Source organism: Alosa pseudoharengus, unplaced genomic scaffold (assembly GCF_046254945.1).
Source record: "Alosa pseudoharengus isolate Yale_2024_CS ecotype anadromous, Long Island Sound unplaced genomic scaffold, YU_APseudo_1.1 YU_APseudo_1.1_scf_13, whole genome shotgun sequence".
In the NCBI taxonomy this organism is placed as follows: Eukaryota; Metazoa; Chordata; class Actinopteri; order Clupeiformes; family Clupeidae; genus Alosa; species Alosa pseudoharengus.
Window position 1 is genome coordinate 3,067,842 of NW_027468598.1, and position 24,719 is coordinate 3,092,560.

Sequence of the window (24,719 nt, forward strand, 5' to 3'; positions counted from 1 at the left end):
AGCACCCAAGAGCAACAGGGGCAAGGAAAAACTCCCTTACCAAGGAAGAAACCTTGGGCAGATCCACGGCTCAAGGGGCTAACCAAACTGCCAGGGGTCTTGGTGTGTGTGTTGGGGGGATGACAGGGGGGATGGGATAGTGTGCTGTGTATGTGGGGAGAGGGCAGTGTGCAATATGTGTGTTGGAGAAGCTTCCTCATGAGACAATGTGCTGTGTATTGGATGTGTAGATGTAGAGGATGTGTGTTGTACTAGGATTTGGGAACGATGTTAAATCACAGTGGTAGTCTAACCGATAAACCCAGCTGTTCTCACAAAATAAGACTTTGTTCAGGGCAGGAGCACCGCTAGAAATATTGGGCCGAATGAAAGAAAATAATTTTGTGCCCCCAGAAATGCTAGGCGGGTCCAGGCATGCCCTCTTGAAAGAATATTTTGATTTATAAGCCCTTAAATTGTGACCACGCCAAACTCTGCCATCCATGTCTTTATGGATCTTGCTTTGTGCACTGGTGCACAGTATGGGGGAACAGGAAGGGGCCATCCTCAAACATCCCACTGCATCCTTTTATCTATACTCTCAAACATGGGCTCTGCTCTCTTTTCAATTGGCTCTGCTCTGGTTTGAATCCTAACTCACAGAGTGCTCGTTGAACAGATCATGGTTTAGACAGAGTTGTCTGTACCTCACTATCTCACCACAGGGCTCCTCCAGGGCTCGGTGGTGCTGGGGCCCTTTCTCTTTACTATCTACACCACCTCTCTGGGTCTGATTATCCGTTCGCACGGCTTCTCATACCACTGCTATGCAGACAACACTTAACTCTATCCGTCATCTCCACCTGATGACTCCTTGGTCTCTGCACGGATCTCGGATTGCCTCTAAGACATTATCTACATGGATGAAGGCATACCACCTTGAGCTAAACCTCTCAACTTAACTGCTGGTCCTCCCAGCTAAATCGATGACCTATGCGGTTGAATAATACTACAGTGACTTGTTTAGGGCTCGAAAAAAAATAAGCACTTGGACTCAAATTGGCCTTGGTAAGACTTGCACTTGCTTGAGACATATCTGTCTTGACTTTGGACTTGATTCAGACTTCAACGTTAAGACTTGAGACTTACTTGTGACCTGCCAAACAATGACTTTCTCCCACCTCTCCTGTTACTGTTCATTTTTAACTTTTGTGTTTTTTTTATTTTGTTAGTTGCTTTGGACAAAAGTGCCTGCTAAGTTACATAACCATATCATATTTTTGCTTGCTGATATGGCTTCATTACCTATGATTTTACATACTCTCTGATAAGAACGAAACCACTAGAGGCGCAAGTTTTCACTTTCCTTTAGTAGCCTACTTTTATTTTGGCGACATCATGGATAGATTTCGGATGAACCGGACACGGACATTGCTACGCTTCCGCTTGGCAAGCCAGACATATCCTTGTCCAGACATTTTCCTTGCCGCACAAGTGTTGCAGACTGTTTGTCACCCGTGTGTTTTTAGCATAGTTTGTGTTAGTGAAATACATATCATAGAATAACTTCATCAGACGAGTGCGACATGATTTCTGACTTAAAATTGAGACCGTTGGCGGCAGGACTGGCAAGCTGAACGTGTTCTCAACCGGCCGTACAAAACGCAGAGCTGCCACTAATGGTTTTGTATCACTTTCACTTCAAATGTCAAATGATAATATTAATCAGTATACTGAACCGCCCTATGGTGGCGATGTAGATAAAACGTCCGCGAAAAAGCGTAAGTCTTTAGATGTAGCTGGAAACCTGAGCTCTTGTTTAAATGTGACTGAGCGGATCTTTAATGTAAACATCGATGAGTTGCGTGGTTTTCCGAACAGCCAGACTCCCCCAGTTAGGCTATCTGAAAGTGAGGTGGCCGATATTCCGACTCAACTGCCTGTCAGCGCTGCCAGTGATGGCACAACCGATAGAAATGGACAACCCATCCCTAACAAAGAGATAGGCCTACTCCTTAAAGGTGTTGGCTTTACCAGCACCTCCTTCATTGGCCCTCTTTGTCATCAAGGGATTATTAAACCAAAAACGAATATTGATGATGAACTGGATCATTTCTACAAAGAGCTTGAACAGATTGAACCAAAAGATGTAGACAAACCTGATGACTGTAATGCAGACAGAAGCACCCTTGCAAAAAAAAAGCAATACCCTGTTCCACAACATGAAATCCAGTCTGACCCCAGCCAGCCGAGGCACCTTGGACCTCATTCAGGCCAGTTGCCTCAAAATCTTACACAAAACTTCAGACACTTGCCGCCTTACTATCAGTGTTGGGATGTTTCATACCCACCTGCCTTGCAAGGGTCTAATAGCCCATTCCTCGGTTTTGGAATAGAAACAAGGTCTCAGAGACCCCTGTATCAATTTCCCTCACCACTCTTACCACCACCACCACCAAGAATACCACCATATCCTCTTGGAGATGGATCAAGGGACAACATCTGGGGTTCAAACCAAGAAACTTTTCAGTGGGGAAATATGCCACTGAAATCAGGTCATACATATCAGGGTGACTGTATCAACCACACCGCTTATCATCAAGACCATTACAAGTTCATTCCAAATGACTTTGGTTGTAATGAACCCCACAGCAGTAAACCGGATTGCTCCCAACCCTATAAACAGTCAAGCTCTTTTTTACAGACAAATTCAGAAGAATTTAAGTTTTATCAACAGGCTCACACCCATCCTGGTCGAACAATTGATCCAGGCTCTTTGAAGTTAATATTGATGAGGGGAGCTCCAGGATCTGGGAAATCCACACTGGCCAGGTGAGTATTCGAAAAAGCTTTAATCACATGTAGGGATGTAACGATTACCAGTATAATGGTAAACCGCGATAAAAATGTTAACGATAACAATTACCGTTTTCATTTCAAATATCATAATTATCACGGTTGATTACCACGGTGTGGAAACTGTGTGTTTAATCCTTCCCACCTTCATCCGAGCCTGCTTTTGACATACGGTACAGTAGGCCTGGTACAATGAAACAAAACTGGTACCCTATTGATTCTGATGTCTAATTGATGGATTTAACTGAGATTCAGATTAGGCTACACCTGCTTTTAAAAGGCGGAAAACGTGCCCTGTATCATGTAGCCACAAAGTTTGTTTCGACAGTCAGGATGTAGGCCTTTGAATGTGAATGAAAATATGTCCTTCTCCAGTAGTTAGCAATAGGCCACCTTAAAATGCACCATAAAGCGATCACATCTAGTCAGTAACCACTATGAGCACCCCCAGGTGAAAATGAGTTCCAGCATCCCCGGTTAACTTTTGCTAAGGTTTTGTCCATATTTTTGTAACATAGTAAACACTGTTAAACTTTTTGAAAGTTTGAAAATTCAGCTTGTGTATGCGTATCAGTGCTTTCTGAACATATTGAACACACTTTTAAAAATATTGCAATAATACCGAATCTTGTGATCATTTTGGTCACTATAACCGTGAGGTTCAAATTTCATACCGTTTTATCCTTAATGTAGGATTGGACTGATCTGTGGTAGTCAAACTGTAATGTTCCCCTCGTCCTTTATGATAAGGTTTTATTACATAACGCTCAATCGGATTCGTGGTTCCTTTATCAACATATGTTGCGCACGGCGGCGCACAAACACCCAGCACTTCTTGATCAATGATTGAATGAATACAAAAACAAAAACTCAATATGTTCGTTCACTGTGTATTAACACCATAAACATTTAACAAATAATCTCCCCCTTTCAGTCAAAAACAGCTTTTAAACCACCCTCCCCTCCCACAGCCGGCTTGGTCCCTGCACCCCGACAAACAATCACAACAAACAATTTACACAATTTCACAACAGGGGTCCGTTGCACAAAAGCAGAATTAAGACATCCGGGATAAGTTACTGAGCTGCGCTCAATGAATCCAAAACAAGAGCGTACAGGGGGGTATTCCATCAACCTCGCTAAAGGCCAAACCTGGCTTATTTCGATAAGTCTCGCTAATTTTAGTGAGAATTCCGTTCCATTAATGAGGTTAACGTGAATCCCAGCTTGGTAACCATGGGAATTTATGCCACAGAACTAACCTGCTCCGTAGCAGGTTAACTTTCAAGCTAAATTAAGCTGTGTTGCAAAAAAAACCAATCAGTCGGAAAACTAGTCCAAAAAGATGGTTCCGTCAACCTGTGCTCTCGTCACCTGTAGCATACTACTTCAAAAATAGAAGTAGGCCTATAGAAATGTTTTTTTCCGACAGTGCACCAAGCATGGATTTACACATTCACTAGCTCCAAAGAATGTATGAAGATTATATGATTAAAAATGTTTTAACTTCACATGCGTGTGGTTCTAGGAATCGTGCTACTCTGCGTCATTTACTTTCGGTGGTGGTGTAACGTGCAGCGAGACGGCATAGGATAGGATTTACATTCTTGCGTGTTCGCAGGTTCGCTTCCCATACGAAGTATTAAGGCTACATTGTTTATCACCTTGATAATGGCATTTTTAGTTATAATCTTTGATGAAAAACATATGTCTACTGCTGATAAAGGGTCATGAACATTTGGTAGGCTATTCAGTGACAGCTTTGCCAGTGGGCTATAGCCTATTATATCTGATGCAAGCCAAAGGATAATTATTCTGTAGCCTAGGCAGCTAATAATTAAAACTGCTTCATGTGTCTACGATTGTTCATGAATGTCAAATCAACTGTGTGCTACACAGATTAAATATTAGGCATTTAAATTGAAAGCCATTGCATTTCAGATAATTTTATTTCAAAACACTTTGGGACTTATGGGAGACAATAGCCTATTATGTTGATACTAATTTATTTTATGACCACCTATACCTAGACAATAATTTGGAGTGAATGAACTCTTTTAATCTAAGAACGTAAGCTAGGTTATAGATAGTTTTGAATATCTATATGCATATCCATAAGTTGTTTTTGAGTTTATACTATTTATTCATGCACTCGTTTTGTTCAAGCATAGACTGTAGACCCATGTGTTCAAGAGTGAAGCCAATCAAACTTGCAATTGATTTCAAAACCATTAGCATTGTTGTTTTAAATGTATGCTTTCATTATTCTCCCATTTCTGTAGGCAATCTATTTTTTTCTCTCGATGTTAAATTTGATGACTTTCGATGAAAATCCTGTAGATGGCGCTTGCCAAATCGAACAGAAATCGTCTAGTATTGTCTTCATTTTACGACATATATCCTCTTTTCGTCAATCTACTGTTTTGGTCTACTGTTCTACCTCGTGCACGAGCAGAGATGAAGCTGACTTTAACCTCGCTTGAATAAACGAGACCAAGATGCCGCTAACTTGAGTTAATGGAACGGCTTCAGCCCCAAGTGGAAGTCTACGCTAGTTCAAGCAAGGCTATTTCTGTTAAGCGCCGCCTTTATTAGCGAGGTTGATGGAATATCCCCCAGGCTTAATTGGTTGCACAAAGACCAAGCCAGGATGAGCAGACACGGATTCATCAAGCCAGGTGAAACCTATCCTGGATAGTGCGCGCTCACGGCTCCCTCAAATAGACCCCGCCACCGATCACAGATTCACTGATTCACCATGGCAACTAGCGGCTTCATTGCTTCTTCTACGGTGTGAAGTAGGTAGCGATAGCCTTTTCACAACAGCAACAAACAGCAACACCTCTGTTTAGGAGAATATTGCAACTAGTTCCGCGGCGAGTATGTAAAAGTTAATTAATGATCACAAACGTTTAAATAATGACAATGGGTCTAGGTATATGTGATAACAATGTGTAGTGGGCAGTGGAATAATTATTGGTTTCCGTTTGTGGTGACTGCTGACTGAGATAAGGGATGAGATTAAATAGATCCTGGAACTTAGCCTGGTCTGGAGCAGGCTAGCTCCAAAGAATAAATCGCCATGGTAACTTATACCATAACATATCCTGCTGCCCCCTATCCCGCTTTTGTGCAACTGGATCACGGATAAATTGAGCCAGGATAACCAAGATATCCCGGCTTAATCCCTTATCCTAGTTTTGTGCAATAGGCCCCAGTTCAACGAGGACAAATAATCAGTCTCTTACAATCTCAGTCCATGTGCGGCTTCCGCCTGCTTCAGAAATAAAGAAAAAAGAAAGTCTTTGCCTCACCGCAGCCTTGTTTGAGAAGTTTACGATATTCAGGAAAATGCCCAGTCCGACGCGTTTAATCCATAAAGTGAAAAAGACGATTGCGGTTTTGATTGCGCTCCAAAAACAGTCCACGTTGTCCACCAAAAAATAGTAATCCCAAAAAATATGATTGGAAAAAAGTAACAGCTTCTTCCCAGGTAACCTGTCCCCATTTACTCCCACCTGTCTTTTCTACCTGCGGCGCTCTTTCATTCAAAATCTTGTCAGTCTCTCTTCATTGGTCCGTCTATCAGACCAACCCCCCTCCCAGCCTACAACTTGTGTGTTTCATAAAGGGGCAGCATAACATATTTAAATACAAAGCAACATTGAAAGCAAAGTCAATAACAATTCATTGCTCATGGTTTCAGCTTCTAGTTCATTTTAAAAGTGACAAATCTTCAGTTTGTGGATTTGTTACAAAACATTTTTGTAGGATTGGGATACATTTAATCCAAAAAAGCAGGATTATACTGATCCCTGCAGAATGGTAGATTCAGGTGGACAAAATATCATAAATGTATATTATGGTATATTTAAATATTTTATTTACAGGCCTAATGATCTCCCACTGAACTGTCAATATCAAACCAAAATCATGTTAGTACTTTGAGTCCCTTTTCTGGTTTGTTTTGGATGAACTAGAGTGGTGGACACAGAAATGTTGACGATGGGTCCTGTCTCGACTTTTTGACTCGTTTAGAATCGCCTTTGACTGCTTCAGAGTGGCTGGCTACAGGCATGCACAAACATGTCCTTAAAACAACCCTTAAAGTTATTTTTCAAAACTGCAACTCACCGAGTGACAAAAGCATCAAACTCATTGGATGGAATCTCCCATGACGAAAAAATGCGTACACAAAATGTGTACCCTTAAGCTAGAATGTGTTATGTTATATGTAAGGAATACCTGGTTCTGATATGTGACATCTGCAGCAAATTATTTTATGCTAGATGGATGATGACACAAATGTGCAGGAAACCTTCCGCTCTGACTTTATTTGCTGCAATGTTGACTCTAATATATTTTGTCAGTCATTATTTTAATGAAAAGGAAATTGGGTGTCAATGGTATTCACCGCAAATAATTATAAAGATTAGATTTTCCATTAGGCGTGTCAATTGCAAAGTTCACCAAGAATGAGAATCTGGTTGCATTTGGATTATTTGTCCTATCGTCCTTTTCTATCTACTTGACCTTGATCACATGAGGTCAAGGAAATATATGAAGATGAATTTATATGGTTATGGTTATGGGATTTTGCAGACGCCTTTGTCCAAAGCGACACACAAATACAAAAACAACATAATATTTAAAATTTAACAGGGAACAGATTAGAATGTTGGTCAAACTATAATAAGGAGAGTAGCAATAATAAACAACAATATCAATTCAATCAATAGCCTTATAAAATAAGCAATGAAAATGAGGGAAAAAGCAATAATAAACAATAATGTCCATTCAATCAATAATAAAAAAAACAATGACATGGTAAGACTATATTAAGGAGAATATCAATAATGAACAATAATGCCAAATTAATCAACAGCCTAATGGAAATAAAAAACATTATACAAACCATAACGCATAAGAAGCGCTTAAAGAACTAAGTGCATGTTGAACAGGAATGTCTTTAGACCCCTCTTAAATTACCCAAAACTACCACAGGAACGGAGAGCACTGGGCAACTCATTCCACCAACATGGAACCACTGAGGAAAAGAGTCTTGAATTAGACCTAGTGTTTATGACTGGTCGACATAACAGACGCTCATCAGAAGACCGCAGTGGGCGGTTGGGGATGTACGCCTTGATTATTGAATTAAAATAACTAGGAGCAGATCCAGTCAGTGTCCTATAGGCCAAAGTGAGAGATTTACATGCACATTACACATGCTCCAGCATTCTGAATCAGCTGTAATGATCTTATTACACAAGCGGGTAAGCCAGCTAATAGTGAATTACAATAGTCCAGCTTGGAGATGACCATGGTTTGAACAAGAAGTTGTGTGGAATCTTGTGTCAGATAAGGTCTGATCTTCCTAATGTTGTAAAGCAGCGATTCCCAAACTTTTTTCCCCGCGGACCACCTTCTACATCCTGACTCGGCTCGCGTACCCCCACCATCCAACACATAAAAAAGTAACTCATTCTATTGACGCATTCCAGGCATTGTTGTTTAATTAGCCGCCCTACATGATAACATAATCAAAATGTGCAACTGGTCTATGAGCTCTCACGTTAAAAAAAACAGTGTGGAGAACCACATTAGAATGGTTAGGTAGCATCTCACTGCAGACCACGCACTGTGGCTTTGGGCAGTCTGTCTCCCAATCCACGTGAAGCCTAGGGCTATATGCCTCATCATACTTTCGTTTTCTTCGCGCAGTCTTTTCTGTCTCGTTCTTTCTTTTATCCCCCTGCGCTCCATCTCCACCTTCATTAGTCTGCCCCCCATCCCATTCCATCGTTACCTGTGTCCTGCTCTGTTTCTCTCGCTTCTCCACTTCGATCACTTTAATTAGGCCTTTTGGACAGTGTCCCTGTTTTTAGCCAGTTTTCCATGTTTACACAGCCTTCTACCTAGCCTATACTTCAACGAAACTAACGCGCCAGATATTCTGGCTGCCCGCAGGAAATCACGTGTAGCCTATTGTGTGTAGCTTATTTTTTAATGAAAACATACCCTATTATAGAGTTTACAAATTATTTCCTTTAATTTCACGTTTCCATATCATTATAACCTGATTCGAAATTATGTATTATTTATGAATTAATTATAGTATTAATTAATTAATCATTTTTAACTCCTTTCTGCCATTGCCCTTTTCATCTCGCGTACCCCCTAGTGGCAGCTCGCGTACCACTGGGGGTACGCGTACCACAGTTTGGGAATCCCTGTTGTAAAGCATAAACCGACATGATTTTGCAATAGAAGCTGGTCATCAGTTGGTCATCAATTACAATGCCCAAGTTACGTGCCGATCTAGTTGGGGTCAGTGAATTTGAGTCAAGCTGGATGTTAATCTGTTGGGGAATAGCTGTTTTAGCTGGAAACACCAAAAACTCAGTTTTTGAGAGATTAAGCTGAAGGTGCCGATCTTTCATCCAGGCTGAAATATCCTTAAGGCATGCAGAAATCCGATGGGAAACGCTAGAGTCATCAGGTGGGAAAGACAGGTACAGCTGAGTGTCGTCTGCATAACAGTGATAGTCAAATCCATGGGAGCGAATGGTCTCACCTAAGGAAGTGGTGTAAATGGAGAAAAGCAAGGGTCCTAATACAGATCCCTGAGGCACACCTGTGGTGAGGTCATGAGACTTAGATACCTGCCTTGCCAAGACAAGTTGAAAGAACGCCCTTTAAGGTAAGATTCAAACCAGTCAAGAGCTTTTCCAGAAATTCCCAGTTCAGATAGTATAGAAAGGAGAATGTCATGGTTAACAGTCAAAGGCTGCAGATAAATCTAGTAGAATTAATACTGATGACTGAGCAGAGGACTTAGCTACTCTCAATGCTTCAGTCACAGTCACATACTTGCTTGAAGACCACTTTCTCCATGGACTTAGGAAAAGACAACTGTGTTGTTAGAAGAATCCAACTGTACTTACACTTGGCTATGTAATTACCATCCAGAATACTGCAGCCCGTCTTGTCTTCAGTCAACCAAAAAGGGCACATGTTACTAGGGATGCACTGATCCGACTTTTTCAGTCTCGATATCGAGGCCTGGGCTTTGTGTATCGGTGGATACCCGATACCGATCCGATAGTTAAATTAATAAACCGTCATGTGGAAAAGACTAAAAGACTTTCCCTAACTAAACATTACTTTCCTAGAACAAAATCTAACAAAATAACAGATAGTTTGTTGGTTTCTTGGGTTTGGGTGCTCTTTAGTCCAAGGTATTGTACATCCAGGTTCAAGAATGAGAATAAATTATCTGATACATACATAGAGTAGCCTATAAATAGAAACTAAAAGCAATGGAATTTCCAGGCTTGAATGAGGAAATAGATTATGCACCGTTATGCACCGTAATAGATTATGCACCGTTTTTGTAACTGTTTTTAGCTTTTCATGGTCTTGTAAGAAAATATAGGATCTATTTATAGGCTACTCTATGTATGTATGTAGATTGTGTAGTCTCACAACAAGTAAAATATGTATGTTTTCTTGATTTTGTGAATGTTTACCATCTTATGCAGGGACCCGTGTGAGAGGCGGCACAAAGTTTGTTTTGCTATTTTGATTGACAGCTCTCTACTGCTGAGAGCTGTGTGAGAGGCGGGCTCAGCAGTGGGGAGAAGCTCAGCACTAATTGTCTAGTTGTCTGCACCTGTCCTTACCCACATCCTTAACAAATACACTACTCTGTTCTTTTGTGTTACTGCCCTGAAGAAGGCACTCATGCCGCTACGTGTGGGCCTTGTTTTTAATATGTCCATGTAGGACTTGTCAAATTAATAAAGACATTTTAAGTTTGAGTGCCTTAGTCAGAGAATTTATTCTCATTCTTGAACCTGGACTAACAAAATAACACTTAGATATACAGCGGGGAAAATAAGTATTGAACACATCAACATTTTTTTCAGTAAGTATACTTCCAGTGAGGCTATTCGCATGAAATTTTCTACAGACATTAGTATTAACTAAGGTAATCCACACATATTAAAAAATCCAAACATTAATGTCCCTAAGTAGAGTTATGAGTAGAAAAGTGGAATGGCACAGGGAAAAAGTATTTAACACGCTAAGAAAAAGCAGTACACAAAGGCAAGGAATGGCAAGGAACGAGCTGGAATCTATACGTAGTTATAGAGTAATTATCCCTCCTATCTGTGCAAATGAATATAAGCTGGGTTAGTACATATTGATGAGCTATAAAAAGGTTTTTCGTTACCAAGTTGTCACACAAGAAACATTTCATGATGGGTAAAAGCAAAGAGCTCTTCCAAGACCTTTGCAACATTATTGTTGCAAAACATATCAATGGAACTGGTTACAGATGCATTTCAAAACTTCAGAATCATCCAGTAAGCAGTATTGGAGCCATTATCTGCAAGTGGAAGGAACATCACTGCATCATTAATCGGCCATGCACAGGATCTGCTCACAAGATTTCTGACCAGGAAGTCAGAAGGATAGTCAGAAGTGTAGCCTAAGAGCCAAGGACCACTCGGAGAAAGCTCCAGAAAGACTTGGAGGCAGCAGGTTCAATTGTTACAGAGAAAATCATAGGTAATGCACTCCACCGCCATGGCCTCTATACACGCTCACCCCGCTTGACTCTATTACCGAAGAAAAACATGTCGAAGCTCATTGAAAGTTTGCTACACAACATTTGGACAAGCCTATGAAATACTGAGAAAATGTATTCTGGTCAGGTGAGAGCAAAATTTAACTCTTTGAATGTCATACTACACACCATATTTGGAGGAGAAATGGCACTGTGCATCACCGTAAAAATACCATACCAACAGTGAAGTTTGGAGGTGGAGGCATCACGGTGCGGGGCTGTTTTTCATCTCATGGTACTGGCAGATTTCATACAGTTGAAGGAATGATGAATGGAGTCATTTTGTTCAGGGAGAATCTTGCCATCCACCAGGACAATGAGGATGAGACATGGCTAGACCCTCCAGCAGGACAGTGATCCAACACATTCAGCAAAGGAAACTCTCAATTGGTTTCAGAGAAAGAAAATCAAGGCCCTGACTTAAATCCAATTGAACAGTTTTGGAAGTTAACTAAAAATCAGGATTTACAAGAGGGACCCCTGGAATCTTCAATATTAAAAGACTATCTGTTTAAAAGAATGGGCCAAAATCACACCTGAATACTTCAACTGATTACTGTAGTTTTGTCATAGAGGAAATGCCTTGAAGCTCTTATTACAAATAAAGGGTTTTCCACACAGCATTTAAGAAATTTCAGTAGGCGTGTTCAATACTTTTTTCCTGTCATTCCACTTTTTTACTCATAACTCTACTTATGGACATTAATGTTTGGATTTTTTAATATGTGTGGATTACCTAAGTTAATACTAATGTCTGGTGAAAATTTCATGCAAATAGCCTCACCGGAAGTATACTTACTGAAAAAAATGTTGACGTGTTCAATACTTATTTTCCCCGCTGTAAATGTAATGTATTATTACTATTATTATTATTATTATTATTACTATTAGTATTCAAAAATAAACAATTGTGCACCAGCAGCAACTTGGAACATCATTGAAACTGAAGTTCACAGTTGTTACTAAATAATAAATGTAACAAGCAAACATAAAACACACAAAATACAACTTTCTCCCACCAAAACGATCAATGGTGTTTTAAGCCCCCACCGTCGACTTCAAGGCAGCGCTGTGACCATCGACTTCAAGGCACCTAACCTACCCTAACCCTAGTGCCTTCCATGCAGCGCTGCCTGGAAGACGACGTTGGGGGCTTAAAACACCATCATGCCACCACAACCAGTTTTGTGCAGATAAAAATCCCATATTAGTGATATACATTAAAACACCCCTGCCAAACTATTTAACCATAATGCTGCGGTCCCTCGTTTACCCCGCGATAAACTTCACACAGTTCACACAGAGTTTGAATGGTGGTAATTGGTATGCGAATATAGGATCAGTGCACCCCTAGATGTTAACCCGCTGTTAATTGTTCAGTGTAAAAGAAAATAAAGAAAAACAGGTTTTAATGTTAATATATCAGCTTGGAAACATAACATAGTAGCCCAAAACCTCTATCAATCAGTATCCCTATCTTAGCTTGTAGTGTGAGACAGTGCAATGCTGCACAAGTTATAGGCCTAGTACTTTAATGTCCAGACAGAAACCTAAAATTCTATATACTGTCCTATTAGTGTTATTTTACTTTACCAGACTGTAAAACAAATTATATTTAATTGACATATCTCTGTAGTTATAAATTCCACCCAAATTCAACTGCTGTCTCACTTCTTTAGAGTTAGGGTTAGTAACTACAGTACAGGTAGCCTAGTTTGTAGTTGTAATAACTATGTTGTATCGCAAAGGTATGTGTTTCCCATCCAAGCTGTCATACTTTAATATTTTAACATTTTAGTTACAGAGCTATGACTACTGCAATAACATTTAAGCTATTAACATTGAAGTGTTTTAACATTGAAGCTTTTAAACTACAGAGTTAACCTATAGGTGCTAGGGCTGAATGATAAATTGCATTTGTGATAATATTGCAAAATGATCCAATGCAATTTTCTAACTGTAATTACTGTGATTACACTGCGCAATATATGATTTCACCAATGCGCATTTACTAGAACATATTTTTTTATCTCTTTCAACTTTCATGGAGTATGACTCCTTTCTGGCCAAATATCACAGCTTTCAAGTCAAACCTCTGTGTAAATCGAGTTGTAGTGATGATTTCTTTAAGTAAACAGTAACACTAAAACAAGAGGCTACGTTAAGATTCTGGAGGAACAGATCAGGAAGTGTGCAGGGAGAACTGCCCCAATAGGCAGCATTTGACCATTAAACAATGATCCAAAACATACTGCCAGAACAATATCAACGTTTTAGACCTCAATCCATCAAAACAGTGAGCACAAGGCCAAAGTGATGGCAAATAATTATTTCTGCCTAAAAAACCCAGATTGTTGCTAAAAAGGTGCAGTCTAGAATCATTGTGGAAACATGAAGAGGCTTGGTAGGTATTATATGAACCATTTTGAGAGCTGTGATGGCAAATAAAGATGTTTCCAGTGATTGTTTAAAAAGGTTATGAATAATTTTGGACACGCCATTTTTCATAACAATGTTTAAAAAAGACAGTGTCAGTGTCATTTTCAGTCAGAACAAACATATTTGTCAAGAGAAAATCAACATTAAATCAATATTTGTCAGGATATGAATAATTTTGTTCTTAACTGTAAGTAATAGTTTTGATTACATGATCCTGGATAACAAAACATGGAATTTCCAAATCTGGATCATTCAGAAGTTTTTTGAACAACTGGTCTCAGAAGACTTTAAATTAATCTGTACTCCTGACCATATGGTGTGTGAACTCTACCAAACTCTGCCCACATAACTCTATTAGGTTTTATTTCTACTGTTCTACCATTAATCAAAAATGTGCATTGCGAAGTATTGCCTTTACAAATTCTGAGAACAGCCTGTGGAGCGTGTTGCAGCTGGATGGCAGGTTGTTGATTGACCACGGTGGGAAATCCCCAACCATTAGAACAAGATATTTAACTTATTTTCATGTGTACATAGGCGGGTCAATATAGGGTTCAACGTCAAAAAAATTGATACAAAAGGCTTTTTTATGGATACTGGTACTGTTGGACATGCTAAATAACATACTAAAAATCTAGTAAAATCTGACCTTGGGAAAGGGGTCATTTTCAAAATGGCCGCCAAAATGGCTGTCAACAGGTTAGAATGGCTATATCTCAATTACTATTCAGCCTACAGGGGTGAAATTGATATCAAATGATGGTCAAATTAAACAAGAATAGGATTTTAAATGTTAAAATTTAAAATGTTTCAATGCTCTACCTTTTTCAGCCATAAATTAAAATCAATGCGTTTTAATACAGAGCAAATGCAATACAGGATTATTAACCATCTCCATGGCATGGAGGAAGATAAGACATGTCTTAACTGGTGTTATATCTCATCTAGAGGTTATATGCTTTTAGAAAATATATGGTTTTGGGTGTTTAATCTGTTTTGCCAGGACAATATAGGCTAAAATGTATCCCCTTTACACTAGATTCACCTATACAGAATAGAGGGCAATGCATTGTTCATGGCATGGAGGAAGATGGGACATGTTTTAAATGGTGCTATATCTTATCTAGATTATATGCTTTCAGAAAATATATATTTTAGGGTGTTTCATTGGTTTTCCCTGGACTGTATATGCCAAAATGTATCGGCTTTACACTATATTTGCCTATACAGAATAGAGTATGTATTATGCTTGGTGTGGAGGAAGATGGAAATGTTATTTTGTTGATTAATGTTTGCGAGTAAGTGGCTGTTTTATGACTTTAATAAACCATGACCCATGTACTGTATAGGCATGCATTGTATATTTGTGTAGATCAATAATTGTTGGCATCCATCATTAGGGGGGAGCTAATTAAACTGAATCTTAAACTATATGCATAAGTAGATCAGAAATAATTATTATGTCATTATTTATCATCCTCTGACTCCTCTGAAAGGAACTTGTGTGGATTGTCACATTGTTCATTTTGACACGTTCCACAGGCAGCAGTGCAAGGTAACTCATATCTTCTACACGAACAGCGGAGTGTCTTGCAGAAATTAACACAATTAAGAACAGTTGACTGTCTCTGTACTTGGATCTAACATGAAAGAGTATTTGATTGAGGTTGATTCCATTCCATTCGGTAATCAGTACCTGAAAGCTAAACTGAGGGAGTGGTACGGGAATGACATGTGTTTCACAGAAGGGAAATGTTTTGAAGGCATGGTGACACAGAGAGAAAACATCATGCATCCTCAGGTCCTACTATAAGAACACAAAAAAATGTGGAGATTAAGAGTCATCAGTGACCTCTTAATCTGATAAAACATGAAAAACACTTTCCTAGGCTGAATAATGCTTCAGATATAGCCAAAATTAGCCTCTGGTGGCCATCTTGGAATCCATCTTGAAATTTCTAAGTCTTTGAAAATGATGATCTGATACTTTAGTGTGACATATATGATTCAGTGACCGCTAAATCTGATTAAACACGACAAACACTTTCCTAGGCTGAATAATGCTTATAGCCAAAATTAGCTTCTGGTGGCCATCTTGGATGCCATCTTGAAAATGACAAGTCTTTGAAAATGATGAACTGATACTTTAGTCTGACGTATATGAATCAGTGACCTCTAAATCTGATTAAACACGAAAAACACTTTCCTAGGCTAATTAATGCTTCAGATATCTCAAATCAGCTTCTGGTGGCCATCTTGGACGCCATCTTGAAAATGACCCCTTTACTGGGGTCAGATTTTACTAGATTTTTAATATGTTATTAAGTACATATAAAGGTATCATAATCAGTTGAAAACCTTTTGTATCAATTTTTTTGAGGTTAGGTGTTTTTTTTTTTCATATATTGACCCGCCTAACAACTGAAATTCCGTCTTTGACCTGCAGGGCCCAGTTCAGATTTCAGATATGGGATTGGATCAAATCATGAAAATGGGTCTTTCAGAAGAAAGAAAAAAATTCTGAAATTGCACTAGATAGATCTAGTCTTTGTTTTGTAGTCTTTGTGAAATAGATCAAATATTCACTTACAAATATTTAGTAAATCACGATTACAGATCTGTTCCTAGCTATAGTCTCCTCTGCATTGTAGCTTAAATGTTATTGTATAGCTGTAGCTCTGTAGCTTAAATGTTAACAGTTGAAATGTTATTCTATTGCTGTAGTTATGTAGCTTAAATGTTATTGTATTGCTGTAAGTAGTTTAGGATAAACGCGTCTGCCAAATGAATAAATGTAAAGTTTAACCAAATTGTGTTCCCATAAAATAAAAATAAAACAAACAGTTGTTAATATCAAACATATATCATACATTTAATTTTAGCTATTATTTATCACTGTATGATGACATAATTCTCAGATGAACAGTGAACACTGATGAACAATGATGAATTTCATGTCCAGTCTGTGCCTCATTCTCAGAGAAAGCTGGAAGGTGGTTTGTCTATAAAAGCCAAACTTCTCAAAGTTCTTTGACCTGAGGCCCGCTCATGTCATAGGCCCTACCCACATGGTTGCATTATGCTTGCATGAGAAAGACAAAACAGCAGCAATTAGATGGGTATGGACTTCAGCATGAAGTTTACCTCATGCAGGCATCACACTCGTAGACAAATGGAGAAATTATATAGCTTACATGTTGTTTTATAAAATTGGATTTGAATGTCAGAAAACACATCATCTGCTGTTGTGTATGGTAAACAACTGAGCAGACAGGCATACGTCTGATTTAGAGATCAGGCTTATTAAATAGGAAGAATAATAATAAGGCGACTCAGTTTCTCTTGCGCAGATGCACACACACACACACAAACTGAATGAACACTCATACTAGTACTACCTAATTTTTTGCCAAGCTATGTTTGATGACATCAAATTAGCAAGTAATTCCTGATGAGAAACAGGCTCAGGTGCATCCCATTTAGAGCACTGGTTATCCAGATCTGGCACTTATTATTGTCTTCATCAAAGAGGTTATTTTTTTCAGTTTGATTTGTCTTATGTGGCAGGTTACACAAACAGTTATGTAGGGGGGTAGGGCATGGCCCATGGATAGTTTGGCACGGATCCCCATCAAGAGGTCTCTCTCTGAGCACCTTTCTAGTGAATTATGTTACACTTTATGTATTTTGAATTTGACATTAAATAATTTGTTGTAATAAAGTTTATGGTAAAGAATGACACAGTAAGTCAAAGATTGACTAATTGAAAAGTGCATCTGAATATCTCTAGGGACCTATTGTCGTCTTGTCCCAACGGACTGATCCTAAGTACTGATGACTACTTTCTTCAAGAAGACCGTTATGTTTATGACGCACGCCTACTGGGAGATGCACATCATTGGAACCAAAGTCGAAGTATTGCTTCCTGTCATTTATCTGTTTCAAATGGAACTTTTTTTGTTTTATAGAAAAATGTTTGGGTATGTTATACTGTATTTTGTTATAATGTGAAAATTTCAAGATATTTCACATTTCTCACCTGTCTTCATCCTTCAGCTCGAGAGGCATTACGTGATTACTGCTCACCAATTATTATTGATAATACAAACATGCAAGCCTGGGAAATGAAGCCATACGTGCAAATGGTGAATATGATCTAGAAGTCTGCTCATGAATAACTTACTGTACGCTTAGAGCTGTTCTCCTAGCTGTACATTTGCAGGATAGGTTATGGTTTTCTTCATTGCAAAAGCAAATCAATTTGTTAATGGTCTAGTAGCTGTTTTTCGTTCATTAATACACTATGTAAATTACCTTTTAAATATCTTGCACATATTTTCCCCCCTTTCATTCATACAGGCTGTAGAGAGAGGATATATTGTGTGTTTCTGTGAGCCTAACACTAGTTGGAAATATGAGCCGTCTGAATTAGAGAGGTAAGCTATACCTTTCTTATCTTAAACATAATGGAACAGTTTCCACAGACATGGATTGAAATTAGTCCTAGACTATTTTTTTTTTATGAGAATCTTCATTGAATGCTTTTAGGACTAGAGTTAATCCATGTTACAGGAAACTGGCCCAATGTTTACAACTGATCAATTGAAATTTATGCTGTATATATTTGTTATTTATTTTAGGAGGAACAAGCATGGTGTCCCAAAACATAAAATAGAAAAGATACTGGAACGATTTGAACGGCCCATGACTGTGGATATTGTGCTAAACTCTCAGGAACCTCTTCGTCAGTACACTGAACATGCTTTTAAACAACAGAGAAGGAAGAGGCAGTATGACTGTTTTCAGTAGATGAACTTTGGAGTTTATCACTAATAATAATAATTCTAGATGCCAAATTGGCTGTGAACATTTGGCTACAACTCAGGGAATGATCGTCATTCAGTGAATCTTTATTTTTTACTTTGTAATTTGTAAGATTTTGCCACCATAATGAAATACATTGAATAAATAGTTTATTTTCAAGTTTTGTTTGTTCAGAGTGTGAATGCAGACATTACTGTGCCCTCATTAGCACCGGTGCGGTAAAGGCGAACGGGGAACAACCTGTCCTACAGGAGTCACCATTGTACCACTTTCATTATTTTAGCAAATTTTGCTTGCTGGTGCTGCTAGGGCCAAATTGGCGCCATTTTGAAGCCGAAAGGAGGATCATATGTGGTAGAACAGAATATTGGTTACATCTCATCAAGTAAGGTATCGTAGATTTGGAATGAAATGGTCGAGATTATTAAATATCGTATCACAATGTTAATCATATTTGCTTGTTATAATACGTGATAATTTGGCCATGTGTCGCTGTTTGATGAGGGTAACGTTAATTTGCCGTTGCGTTCTAGCTAGCCAACATTGAGCTAGCATAATATGTTAACATTACCTAGCTGGCTAGCGTCATTTATCCCTGTTTATTATTTTCCCAGAATGGCTTTTAGCAAGCCAGTGTTATGGCCATCAAATATGGTGTTTTCTAACGGAAAGACGATATTGGTGTTATTTTGTTAGATCTCCGTACACGTCCTTTTGCATTTTGGAACGCCAACTTACACTTCACTATATCGCTACCTAGCATGTGGGTACGTGAAGTTAGCTGCTAATGTTTGTTGCTTTCCCCGCGGAATCTGTTGTGTTACCCCGAAACCCATCAGCTTGGTAGAAAACAAATGCGTGGTGTTACCAAGACATAGGTAACACTGACGTTGTATATAATGTTTGACAAGCTATGCAAGTTAATTCAGTTAAATGTTGTTTCTATAACAGTATGCAGTCCATCAAAGACAGTTTTCACAATTTCGGTAGCGCTAAGACATAGCTAGACTGCTAACGTTATTGATGCTGGTACAGTTCTACTGCCATTCGTTTCACAATAACGTTAGAACTAGCCCATAGCTCCAGTATGTTGTATGAGCATCGTGAATAGCATTGGTCCTTTTACATATAGTTTGTTGTTCGTTAACGTTACATTGACGTTGGGTCAAATTTGACCTTTCCCGCTTACATTACTGCTTGCAAGGGCTCATTAAGCTAGAAAACGTTGGGTGCACGGTAAGCTCGCCTAACGTTATCGTTACCAACATGTCGTTAGTTAGAAGCTCGCTGGAAGACTGCGTTAGCAAGCTGTGGCGTAGCCAGCTATCTGCAGCTACCAAAACATGCATCAAGGCAACAATTAATGTTAGTGTTAAAGATAAAGTTTTTCGCTGTTTAATATAAGTAAGTTAACGTTAACTTTGTCATCCATAGACTGCTGTCAATGCAGAGCAACAGCTAACGTTAACGTTATCTACGACGGGCTATGTGCAGCAAGCTGTGCAACAGCAACGTTTATGTTTGTACATAATTTAAGTGATCACTTGTTAATAAGTGGTTACCATTGATAATTTACTTTTGCATATTGAAGGTGATAATCAATACAATCTTGAACATGTCATCCAACACTGTGCTGCGTGCTATGGTCAATGCAAGAAAAAAATAAAATAACTTAGCTATTCTTTTGGTTACGTTAGCTAACATTTAACTTTAAGGAGAGGGTAACGTAATTATGCTGTCTTTCTCTCTTGCACTTTTTGTTGAACCTGAAATCTCCAGCAAATGGCAGAACAGGCTTGTTTCCCAGGTTTAATATTAACATTGAAAAATTGCTGTGATGCTTTGTTTGATGCTACATGCCCTAAGGGAGTGACACTGTAACGGTGTTTGACATTTTAGATAGACATAGCCTAACTAATAATGAATGCTTTTCCCATTTGTGTCCGGTTCTCCTTTATTTAGAAACATGAGTTCATCTGTAAGTGGTGCTACTGTTTTCCTGTGTAAGTGTTTTTCAAGAGCAAATTGACATATTTTAACTGTGATATGTACTCTACAGTCAGCGCTGAACGGAGAGTATGGCTCACTCCAAGAATCGAGCCACAGATGGCAAGATCACCTACCCACCAGGGGTAAAGGAGATCTCGGATAAAATCTCAAAGGAGGAGATGGTTCGGAGGCTTAAGGTTGGTGGAAGTACTAGATTTGGTCAGTTTACACAACAAATGGCACTTTTGTTATCACTAGTGAGCCTTACATGGAACTGTCCAGTTGGCACTAACTAAAGGCAATTCATTTTATTTTACCAGTAAAAGTAAAATAATTTACCTGTACCTCAAATGGTAATGCAAGATACTGTCAATCTGAATGTCATAGGTTTGAGTCACAGAGAATTACATAAACAGTTTTTATGCAGGCAGACACTAACCTGATTATTTGTAACTCCATTGGTTAAAAATGTAATTTCTATATTGCCGTATTGGCCAGAATATAAGAGTTTTCAGGACTAATTTTTGAAATAAAGTAAAATATATTTTTTATATAGTTTTTTTTTTCTGCTGGTGATGACACATTGGATGAATTAATTTATAGGCCATTTAACATTATTTAAATGAAATTATGATATGTCTTTCGAATGCATTTATCAAATTTAACTTGTAATACGTTAATGAATAACTAGGTATTTTTATAATGCCATAAAAGTGCAAAACATAGACTGTGGTAGTTCTACCGATTATGAAAGAAAAGAACCATATCCTCAATAACTGCATTAACCATGCATTAACCCTAATAGGCTATACGTCTAACTGTACTCAAACAAGCAGTTTTAACACTGATAGATGTTGGCGTGTCAAAAAAAACACTGGCATTTGATCAGCATTTCCCATCTGATCCAGGGGGTGTGAGTGAGTTTTCCTTAAGTTGTTCACTTACTGCTGAAAAGACAGTAGTTTCTCCTTGAAGTTTGAGGGCAAGCGCTGACGCAATGACAGTCCATTGCACCGCATCATTAAGTCTAGTTTTGAATTGTGTTTAAGTTTTCTTTAGCGATCTCCAAAGCATTCAGCTCTATGATGGCTCTAGTGATGGGCATTCCGTGATTACGTTTTTCAGTCACATATTTACACCATCTCCTATCAATCTGTTGGAAACACCCGATTTTAGCACCACAGATTTTGATAATGACTATGCATTTTTAAGATGGTCTTTCTGCTATCGCCGTCGCGTTAATCACTATATGATTTTAAATAGCCACCATATCTCCTTCTCAATTGTTGGTTAACTTGACCTAGGGCTTCTTTTAAACCATATTATTTCAGATCTCTTGGTCTCTCATTCAGGCTCGTGCCACTGTTGTGAAGATAAGTATTTGTTTGTGAATGTTTATTGACACTAATGTTTTGTAGATGGTGGTAAAAACCTTCATGGACATGGATCAGGATTCAGAAGAAGAAAAGGAGCTGTATCTCAATCTAGCCCTGCACCTAGCCTCAGACTTTTTTCTCAAACATCCAGACAAGGATGTGCGGCTACTTGTAGCATGTTGTTTGGCGGACATTTTTCGCATCTATGCTCCAGAGGCACCATACACATCACCTGATAAACTAAAGGTTTAAAGGATTTTCCGTTGCAATTGTAGTTTCCACAACTGTATTTTATTTTGTCTTATAATTAATAAAAACGTCAAAAAATTCATTTTTTTTATGTGCATTTCAGGATATTTTCATGTTCATCACAAGGCAACTCAAAGGACTGGAGGATACCAAAAGTGCCCAGTTCAATCGATATTTTTACCTTCTTGAGGTTGGTGTTTTTTTTTTTTTTTTGTGAACGTGCAGCTTTTGTAGTGCTGGGCATTTACCTGTATTCCTCTCTGCAGAATATTGCTTGGGTGAAATCTTACAACATCTGCTTTGAATTGGAGGACAGTAATGAAATCTTCACACAGCTTTACAGGACACTCTTTCAAGTCATCAAGTGAGTGGATTCAATTATTTATAGTGTTGGCATTCCACATGTTATGACATAAACATAAACATTCAATTCAAGGGCTGTACGGGTATTCTCCAAAGTCCCATTTTACACATTTCAGTTATGCATATGGCGTCTTAGGCCATAGGGGTAAACTGAGTCACATTGAGAACATTGTTTAGCAATTGGGAAAGGCTTGAACGTAGACTCGTGCTGTAACCTTGAGAGTGTCATTAAAATTCATGGTAAGCAAAAAAAGTTTTATTTTGAACATGCAGGCAAAGGGAGAATTGTATTCCAAATAACCTCAAATGAAAACATTTCTGTGCATCACATAGCTTAATCTGAGAAAAAGTAAAGTAACCTAATAACACATATGTGCGTTTCTGTCTATAAAGATCAACAAGTTGTATTGTTATCAGTGTTGTAGTACTCGAGTCCGAGACTCGAACTCGAGTCCGAGTCATTAGCTAAATTTAGAGACTCGTGACTTGACTTGGACTTGAGCGCTGATGACTCGAACTTGGACTCGGACTCGTGCACTCGCGATGACTCGTCGAGGACTCTAGTTTTTTTTGTAATATATCATAAGGCTATAATTGTAGTATGTCATTAGGCTATAATTTGCTATATGATTTTAATATCTAAATTATTCGTAATACTAATTTTAGTTCAAGGGAATGTTAGGCTACTGCTTTGTGTGGTAGGCTACATCGCAAATCACATCATGTTTACATGCAAAGCAAACTAACGTTAACTTTAACACCAAAATGCCTGGAGATATGGCCGCCGCTATTTCAATGTAGTAGGCTATTGCCAGGCAATATTAGTTCTCATACATGACATAACATTACCTAAGATTACACTCAGCCTAGGCTAAACAACACACACTGCTGCTGGATAGCGGATCATCGTGACTTGGTGAACAGTGTTTTCCCTGACTGACGCGAGAAGCGAGGTTCCATTCATTCATTTTCATTCGGGGCGTGCCCTGCCGTGCTTCTATCTGTTAATTTGCAGCAGGCTATTATCTTATAGAAGCATACTTCTTATAGAAGCATAACATTAAATTGCCTAGTAGAGTGTCCATGTAGTGTCAATGTAGGCCTACATGTCTGCGCAAGTGAAACTGACAAACTGAACCTCTCGTGGGTAGGCCAGAAACAACTATATTTAAAACCACGAATGAAATGGACTACTGTTACTGTTCAAACAAGCGATTTGATAGCCTAATCCACTGCACAAAAAAAAAGGAAATAGCAACGTGTTCTATTTCTAACAGGTGAATATCGTAGCAAATAGTATGGCGATGGCAGCTTAAAAAACATTTATTTCACTCATCTCGCTGAAATGAACGTGGCCTGTTGCACAAATAAATTAATTAGGCAGATGATCTACATTTTCGTTAACCTAAAGCTAGTTTTCATCTCTATTGTTGACGTGAAATATGTCTCCATAGTGTCAGTGAAGTGATAACATAATTATGCAGTTGCCTGTAGCCAGTGTTCACGTCACGGGAGTCAGAAAGAAGCTACCAAGACGGGCCCTGCTCTGTTTCTGTCCCTCCCAAACTGCGCTAAAATTGTGTAGGCTATTTAACAGCCAGAATTTAAAAAAATGCCCTTTTATGATCCACACTACCTCTTTCAAAATAGGCCTACTCCAACGTTCATCTAGCTCTTGTGAAGTATGAACTTCTACAACACTGCCTATACAATTGTCAGCAGTCAGTAACATCATAATGTGACTTAATGGCCTGTGTGATTGGGATTTGGATTGCTCATTTATTATGAGTAGGCCTATAGGCTATGGTATAGCTATGGTATGGTATTCTCTCCGATATAATAAATACAACACATTGGGTTTGGCAGGAAATTTGGCAATACTACTTTCACACAAGTGATGGCACCCCTGCTTGGAGACAGAAGATTGTCCGTTTTGCTTTTAAGGATTTCATCTGCAATGGAAAAAAATGGAACGACATGTAGGCTATGCTTACTTTAGTGCTGGACTT

At 38.7% G+C, this 24,719-nt stretch overlaps 2 protein-coding genes across 4 annotated transcripts in view; both read left to right on the forward strand.

The window, feature by feature from the left end:
* The first annotated feature begins 1,425 nt into the window (after positions 1-1,425).
* Positions 1,426-18,892, forward strand: n4bp2l2 (NEDD4 binding protein 2-like 2). Its single transcript, XM_076281834.1, has 5 exons — positions 1,426-2,811; positions 17,700-17,824; positions 17,966-18,054; positions 18,269-18,345; positions 18,550-18,892. Exons 1-5 carry the CDS (start codon positions 1,685-1,687, stop codon positions 18,716-18,718), a joined length of 1,587 nt encoding a protein of 528 aa, XP_076137949.1. The 5' UTR covers positions 1,426-1,684; the 3' UTR covers positions 18,719-18,892.
* A 113-nt stretch (positions 18,893-19,005) lies between these two features.
* pds5b (PDS5 cohesin associated factor B) overlaps positions 19,006-24,719 on the forward strand; it is a 49,018-nt gene continuing 43,304 nt past the window's right edge. Inside the window, exons 1-5 of one of the 3 annotated variants that reach the window (XM_076281831.1) lie at positions 19,006-19,123; positions 20,793-20,919; positions 22,141-22,344; positions 22,451-22,537; positions 22,614-22,711. In XM_076281831.1, the coding sequence (XP_076137946.1) occupies positions 20,812-20,919; positions 22,141-22,344; positions 22,451-22,537; positions 22,614-22,711 (497 nt within the window). In that variant the 5' untranslated portion in view covers positions 19,006-19,123; positions 20,793-20,811. Of the gene's footprint in view, positions 19,124-19,930; positions 20,099-20,792; positions 20,920-22,140; positions 22,345-22,450; positions 22,538-22,613; positions 22,712-24,719 lie in introns of those variants that run through there. The other 2 variants (XM_076281832.1, XM_076281833.1) reach the window with 2 other exon arrangements.